At 33.1% G+C, this 7,872-nt stretch overlaps 1 protein-coding gene across 1 annotated transcript; it reads left to right on the top strand.

Moving 5' to 3' along the window:
• Positions 1-3,528: 3,528 nt before the first annotated feature.
• Positions 3,529-5,545, top strand: LOC104221150 (1-aminocyclopropane-1-carboxylate oxidase 5-like). Its single transcript, XM_009772146.2, has 3 exons — positions 3,529-3,745; positions 4,140-4,351; positions 4,672-5,545. The coding sequence occupies exons 1-3, from the start codon at positions 3,644-3,646 to the stop codon at positions 5,291-5,293; spliced, it is 936 nt and encodes a 311-aa protein (XP_009770448.1). The 5' UTR covers positions 3,529-3,643; the 3' UTR covers positions 5,294-5,545.
• Positions 5,546-7,872: the final 2,327 nt, after the last annotated feature.

Genomic DNA, 7,872 nt, shown 5'->3' with positions numbered 1-7,872 from the left:
TTTTTTTGTCAGATGCTGGATTTATAGAAAAAGTATATGTATATGGTAACAAATTTTTGTTTGACCAAAAAATCATTTGATCAGATACTTTTGTTAATATTATAGAACCAGTTTACATTTGGCTAATCTTTTCAAACAGCACTTTTGCATCAAATTACAAAAATAAAGATCACTTCTACCATTAGTATCATTTAAATAAATGAATGAATTAATTAAAATATTTATTTTGAGGCTTTAAGCTGTTTTTTTTAAAATTTCATTCAACTAAAATTTGCATATAAAACTAAAATTAGAAAATAGAGAGAGGAAGCATGTTTTGAGACATTAGTCGTAAATATCTGACAATACATAAGGTTATTTTTTATTCATGTTGTTAGGACATAGTTTGGTAAATATAAATTTTGAGTAAGGGTAATTTTGTTATGACAACACTTTAATAGAAAAAATTGCACGGGAATCCTATTTGGTCGCCCCCATTTAACCTATACCCATTTTTTTTAAAACTTTTAACTTGTACCCACTTTTTAAACAACTTCAGCTCCTTTTCTCCTCCTCTTTCTTCTCCTTCGTTTTCTTCTTCTTTCCTTTTATGTTCAGTTTCGTCTGTTGGATATTTTTGTAACAAAATTATTTATTTGTTCATTCTGCCAATGAAAATTCAGGAATAAAAATATATGCGCCTAGTTTCCCATTTCAATTTATCCACCCCTTTTATATTATATAGTCTAAAAGACCGAAACATGCGAATACACATCATAAATCAGTCTGTTTGATTGGAGAGAAAAACCAGAAAGGAAACCGAATTGGGAAAGACAAATAAAAAGGAACAGCAGTTTTCAATCAAAAGAGAGTGGAAGTTGCAATAGAGCTGAAGTTTTTGTGTTGTAACTGGAAACTTCAGCTCTAGTGTGTAATATTAATAGGTGGTAAAAAACTTCAGCTCTAGAGCTGAAGTTTCCCATTTACAACACAAAAACTTCAGCTCTAGAGCTGAACTTCAGGCCCGACTACTAGAATGCTGAAGTTTTGCATGATTGTCTTTGCTACTTCAGCCCCGTATGCTGAAATTATACGAAAAAGCGGGTACGCTTGCAATTTTTTTTTGCAAAGCGGACACAAGTTAAAATGTGGCACAAAAAACAGGTATAGATGCAAATGGCTCCTTTAATACAACTTTGCCTTTCGATTTTTTCCAGCCTCTTTCCCGGAATAGGAAAACAATTTTCTACTCTATTAAAGTTTGGCTAAATAATTTAACTATAAAAATAAGTATTTTTAAAAAATTAAATATTTCTAATTTTCTAGAAGATTGGACAAATAGTCTATTAGTGTCTATGGACCAACTTATAATGGCTAAATTTAAATATGATAGCGCAGCCGACGAAGGCTAGCTCATGAGGCATTTGCATCTATACCCGTTTTTTGTGTCACATTTTAACCTGTGTTCACTTTGCAAAAAATATTGCAAGCGTACCCGCTTTTTCGCATAACTTCAGCACACGGAGCTGAAGTAGCAAAGACAATCACACAAAACTTCAGCATTTCAGTAGTCGGGCCTGAAGTTCAGCTCTAGAGCTGAAGTTTTTGTGTTTTAACTGGAAAACTTCAACTGTAAAGGTGAAGTTTTTGTATTGTAACTGAAAACTTCAGCTCTTTTTGTGTTGTAAATGGGAAACTTCAGCTCTAGAGCTGAAATTTTTGTTTTTGTAACTTCATCTCAATAGCTTTTGTGTTGTCTTTGCAAAAAAGACGACATATGTTGGAGAGATGTATACTTCAGAATCTCAATAGCTTTTGCTACTTCTCTAATTATAATATTATATGATGGCAACATAGAAAAACTATTCAATCCTGCGTAAGAATTAACTGAAAGCTAAAGTTTGACTTTGTGCAGATATTTTGTCCTCTTTATTTTGTAAGTTTTGCGTTGGAACTACTCCGACAGATTCGATTACGCATAAAATGCATATGCAATTTTACAACACTTGGATGGTAAAATATTACTAGAAACATGACATGACACAGAGGTATACTATTTAACCCCGGGACAGAAATTAACTGAATCTGAAAGTTTGACCATTTTTATATTTTATTATCTCATCAAATTGTTTATCGATCTGGCTCTGTTCAGAAATCCTCAGTATATTTGCTTTAGCTTCATTAATCAAAGAGAGCAATATTGAAGTCATCGTTGTAGAAGAAAAAAAAATAAAGGAGGAGAAGGAGGAGGAGAAAAAGAGCTGAAGTTGTTTAAAAAGTGGGTACAGGTTAAAAGTTTAAAAAAAAATAGGTATAGGTTAAATAGGGGCGACAAAATAGGGCGCCCCATGCAATTTTTACTAGCTCATGTTAGGCAAATATAATTCGAAGAAACCCATGGGCGGATGCACACTTATTGAAGTGATGTCACATGACATCGCTTCGTCGGAAAATATATATATATATATTAATACTCTACGAAAATAGATAAGTAGGAAAAATGACATCACTTGACATAAATTATGTCTTGATGTGTTGGTTATGTGTTTGATTTTGTTCTAAAAGGTCAAAGATTCAAACCTCAACTATCACATTTTTCTTTTGCAAATATTTGAGAGAGCCTTTATGGTTAAAATTGTGATGAAGTAGAATTGAACTCGCGATCTTTTCTAACTTAATACTCAAGAAAATTAATAGACTAAGGGCATTTCTTATCTAAAAGTATGATAATCAAAATTATATTTCAATTTTTTTATAAATTTCGATACCGCTTATAAAAATTCATGCGTCCCTGATTAGAAACCAGTATATTATGTCCGAAGGGGTCGTTTAGTTGGTTAGCTAAGGAATAACAATCTCAGGGTAAAATGCGAGATTATTTTATCCCACGTTTTGTTATGAGTACTAATTAGTCCTGAAAATTATTTTATTCTAAAATAATGGGATTAACTATATCAGATATAAACTAAACTTATATGAACTTGTTTGACTGGACACGAAGTTTAAGAAAAAAATGAAGACTTTTGGAATTTGTTGTCCTAAACAAGTCCAAATGGGGCCCAGAGTATTTGTGTGGTTATAAAAGATTCTCACTAAGGATAGAGTTGTAACTTTAAGCTAAATTGTTACCAAATTTAGAAAGGGTTCATTCTTTTTGGAACGGACCAAAAAGGAAATAGGTTCACGTAAACTGATATTTCTAACCTATGAGATATCCTTGTCTATCTCATCTCACCAACCGAGCGAGTCTTTTGATTATTGTGATGATTGAATGCACCATTATTAATTATCTCATGACGAGAATGCTTCTGTTGTGGGAAAGCAATGCCTCACAAAGACATTGACCTTCTTTCTTAAGTTAGTATTATGTCACCGTCCAATTACCTTACTTTAACGGCTACACTTTCTTAATTTGTTAATCTTTTTTAAAATATTGGGAAATAAAAGAAAATAGAGCACGTAATAAATTATATGTAGAGTTTACATCCAAGGTGGCTGATATTATAAATAGCGCTATGGTAATCTTTTCCTATATCACAACACAACATTTCCAGCCTTAACAAAAAGAGAAACTGTTCCCACTTTCTAGCATTATTAATTTACTCTTCCTACTTTCTTCTTGCTCTCTTTATATATATACTTCTACTCTGCTATAACTGCAGCAATGGCTATTCCAGTTATTGATTTTTCCAAGCTTAATGGAGCGGAGAGAGCTAAGACTCTGGCTCAGATTGCCACTTGCTGCGAAGAATGGGGATTCTTTCAGGTAACTCTTATTTATTTACTCTCTCCGTTCCGAAAAGAATAATATATAATTGACACAATTTCCTAGTGCTAGTGAGACTGACACATCTCTAAATTTGAAAATAATTTAACTTGAACTTCTCATTTTACCTTTAATGATAAACTTTTATAGCTAGCTATATAAATGTTATGGCATATTTTAAGATCATAAGTTTCAAAAGTCGGATATCCAGCCAAATGTCATGCTATATTCAAGATCACAAGTTTTAATTTTTTTTTTAATTATGCCCGATCAAACTTTGTCATATAAATTAAAACGGAAGGAGTGACATATTGCACATTCTAGGTATTTTCTTGAATAATGTTTTTGTACGAGTATAGCTAATAGAAATGTGTGAACTATAATTTGTGCGCAGTTGGTGAATCATGGGATTTCTGTGGAGCTACTTGAGAAGGTGAAGAGAGTTAGTTCTGAATGCTTCAAGAAGGAAAGAGAAGAGAAGTTCAAGAAGTCAACAGCAGTGAAGTTGCTGAATGAGAGTAATGGCAAAGTTGAAAATGTAGACTGGGAAGATGTTTTCCTTCTCACTGACGATAATGAATGGCCCTCCAATATTCCTCAATTCAGGTGAAAGTTTTACATTAATACTTGTCTATATTAATATTCCCATCAAAATATGAACTCACAATAAATTTACGTACAAACCCTGCATTTTTGGTATTCAATATATATATATATATATATTAATCAAAGAAATTATAGAAATCTCCTTCCTTTCGTTATTCACTTTTTGGATTTTAATATGCAAGGTAGCGGTCAATGCTTAACCCCTCGACAATGGTGATGGTGGTTTCAATTTTAAAAAAGATGAAATTATGGGTTGCATATGCATGTTATTATCATTTCGATCATTTACACTAACATGATAAATACATTTAAATAAATAGGGAAACAATGAAAGAGTATCGATCAGAACTGAAGAAGCTAGCAGAGAGAGTCATGGAAGTAATGGACGAAAACTTAGGTTTAGCAAAAGGGTACATCAAAAAAGCCTTCAATAATAGTAATGGAGAAGAATCAGAAGAAAACGCATTTTTTGGGACTAAAGTCAGCCATTATCCACCTTGTCCTCATCCAGAAAAAGTGAATGGCCTAAGAGCACACACTGATGCTGGAGGTGTAATTTTACTCTATCAAGATGATCAAGTGGATGGTCTCCAAATCCTCAAAGACGGCGAATGGATCGATGTTCAGCCTGTTGAAAACGCCATTGTTATCAACACGGGGGATCAAATTGAGGTCCTTAGCAATGGGAAATATAAGAGTGTTTGGCATCGTGTTTTGGCTAAAGAAAATGGGAATAGGAGATCCATTGCCTCTTTTTACAACCCTTCTTTGAAAGCTACTATTGCTCCAGCACCAGAGTTAATTGTGGAGAATAATAATAATAAGGAAGAAGTGGAATTAAGTACTTATCCAGCTTTTGTGTTTGGTGATTACATGAATGTTTATACTGAGCAGAAGTTTCTACCTAAAGAGCCAAGATTCCGAGCTGTTAGAGCCATGTGATGATCAAGATTAAGGAGCTAGAACGTGGATACACATTAATTTTTACTCTTTTTTGAACTTCAATATAGCCTTTTTCTCCTTCCTTCCCCTTCTCCATAAAATTGTGTCTGCTTTTATTGGAATTTTTAGTGCTTTTCCTTTTCCTTTTCTCAGATTTCGTTCGCGAAAGTGTATCTATTAATTCTGTCTTTGTAAATTACAAATTATATATTTTAGATATGCATGCTATTAATATATTACGTATTTGTTAGCCATCTTTCTAGTTTTTTAAGACGGATCTAGGATTTAAATTCCATGGGTTCAATCTTAAAGTTTTTAGCATTGAACCCATTATATTTTTAAAGTTATGGGTTCCAATCTACTATTTTTGGAATTTTAATGAATTTTTTCTTACAAATTTTTACTCCGCGTCGAAAGTTATAGGTTCAATTGAACCCGCAGGTAGTATACTACATCCGCCTGTATCTCTCCTCTCTCTTTTTTTAATTTCTTATAAATGTTTGTAATGATATTTGCATCTAAATTCTAATAGTGAATATAAAGAGTCAGATCAGAACTCTGACTTATACCGAATTTAAGCTTATTAATATTTTGTTCTCATTGTAAAGTCAAGGTATACTCAAATCTTGAGATGATGGAGGGTAATAGATTATAAAGTCAAGGCACTCATCTTTACTCTACCAAGCAACGCGGCAAACATCATCACCATAAAACTAATGCACCATTTTACATAAAAATTGGTGTGAACTGTGAACTTACGGACAAATCTGAAATGATCACTGATTCAAGACCATATAATTATTTACTTCTGTAAATTAATAAATCTAACAGCAGACTTACATAAACTACGCCAAAACACATGCACTGAATTTGCACGCTCTGTTGTGCCCTTTCCATGTCAGCTAGCTGCCTTAACCCACGTTCAGCCAACTTTCACCTGTACTTCTGTACTCCACAGAGAAACGATTACTTGACCAGGTCATTAAATGGGTAAAACCATGTTTGATTATTAAGATGTTATCTCTCAATCAAAACACTGATATTTTCTCAACATTTGATTCGTATGGCTCATCTTCGTATAAGGAACTAGTAATAAATATTGAAATTTAAAAATTGAGTATATATTTGGCAGAATACATCAGCAGGCCATTAAACTTGTCCTCACTTTCCACTATCACGCTTAATTTTGAGTCTGTTCCATTTGAACTCTATAACAAGGTTATTACTGTGTCACTTAGACACAAAAAACGCACAAGCCACCTTGCGTGGGAATCACAGATGTTTAGCACGTGAGGGCTATAAAAAAGCTGACATGGACTATTCCAATGGTAATAAACCAAACCCCACGTTATTTTCCTTATTTAACCCCTTTCTCCATAGTTATCTTCTCCCAAGCCCTAATTTCTCTCCATTTTAACTAAGCTAAATTCTTCATCAAGAAGTGAGAATCAAAGCTTTTTTTTTTTATTTGAAAGAACTCCATCCTCCTTAGTCGAATTTTTGACGTAATCTTTCCTGCTACTTCTCTTAATTTCTGTTCGAATAATATCCCAAAACACCGAAAACGTTGACTGGTGTCGATGTGGTCATCCGTATGAACTAAAAATTTCATGGAGTGCTGCAAACCCAGGAAGACTGTACTTTGTATGCAAAATTGGCAAAGTAAGTGTATTCCACAAAAAATTCTTTATACGATTTTATTTGCCATTGATTTATATTAGTTGATTTTTTTTTGTTTTTGAAGGACAATGAGGGATGTAAATTTTTTAGATGGTTTGAGGACGAGTTTCCTGAGAAAGCGAATAGAGTTATATGGGGTTTGTTAAAGAGAGTGAAGGCATTTGATCAAGAAAGAGATCGAGCAAAAAAATGAAGGAACACAATAATGTTTGTTGTTCTACTGGTGGCCTTAATCATATGGCTTTGTTGTGGTTCTTGCTCTTGTTGATGGACTGAACCAAGTTTCTGGAAAAATCGTTTGTAATTTAGGCTAGTTAATGTAGTTAGTGTTGGAAACTGTTGCTCTACTTTTGTTCGTTGCTGTTGTTCTTGGGATGGTAGGGATCCTATTTTGTGTAATTGATACTGCCTTATCAATGTAATGTATCTTTGTTTTTGTTAAAAAAATTGCAATTCTTTAGTGTTTACTGTAATTCTTTAGAATTTAGGCTAGTTAATGTAGTTAGTCTTATGAATGGAATGGAACTTACTTCATTGCAAAAGCTACTAAAAGAAGTACTGCAAATTACATAAGTGCATATTACAGTAGTGAAAAGGAATGGAACTTAGTTCATTGAAAACTAAAGAAGTGTTGGCATATTACATAATCCAGTTCCAAAAGATACCAGTAAGTGCAGCAAACTACATTCAACAAAAGAAGCAAGTTTTAACAAAAACAAGTGCTGCATATTACAAAATCATGGTTGGGCACTAATTTTTTTTGGCTAGTTTATCCATGATCACTTGGGTTGAAGACTGAGATGGTGCTTGATGATAGACTATAATTATGTATTTTAGTCGCTTATTACACTCTAATTTACTGCATTTTAATTGAGTTTGAGTTTTAATCGCTAGAGTTT

Source organism: Nicotiana sylvestris, chromosome 4, assembly GCF_000393655.2.
Source record: "Nicotiana sylvestris chromosome 4, ASM39365v2, whole genome shotgun sequence".
Classification (NCBI taxonomy): domain Eukaryota; kingdom Viridiplantae; phylum Streptophyta; class Magnoliopsida; order Solanales; family Solanaceae; genus Nicotiana; species Nicotiana sylvestris.
This window is presented reverse-complemented; position numbering and strand designations above follow the sequence as displayed.

What these genes read in the sequence shown, in the direction of transcription:
- LOC104221150 (XM_009772146.2), top strand. Translation starts at nt 3,644, where the DNA reads ATGGCTATTCCAGTTATTGATTTTTCCAAGCTTAATGGAGCGGAGAGA. An exon ending in AAGAATGGGGATTCTTTCAG is followed by an intron (nt 3,746 to 4,139) that starts GTAACTCTTATT and finishes ATTTGTGCGCAG; the next exon opens with TTGGTGAATCATGGGATTTC. An exon ending in TCCAATATTCCTCAATTCAG is followed by an intron (nt 4,352 to 4,671) that starts GTGAAAGTTTTA and finishes TTAAATAAATAG; the next exon opens with GGAAACAATGAAAGAGTATC.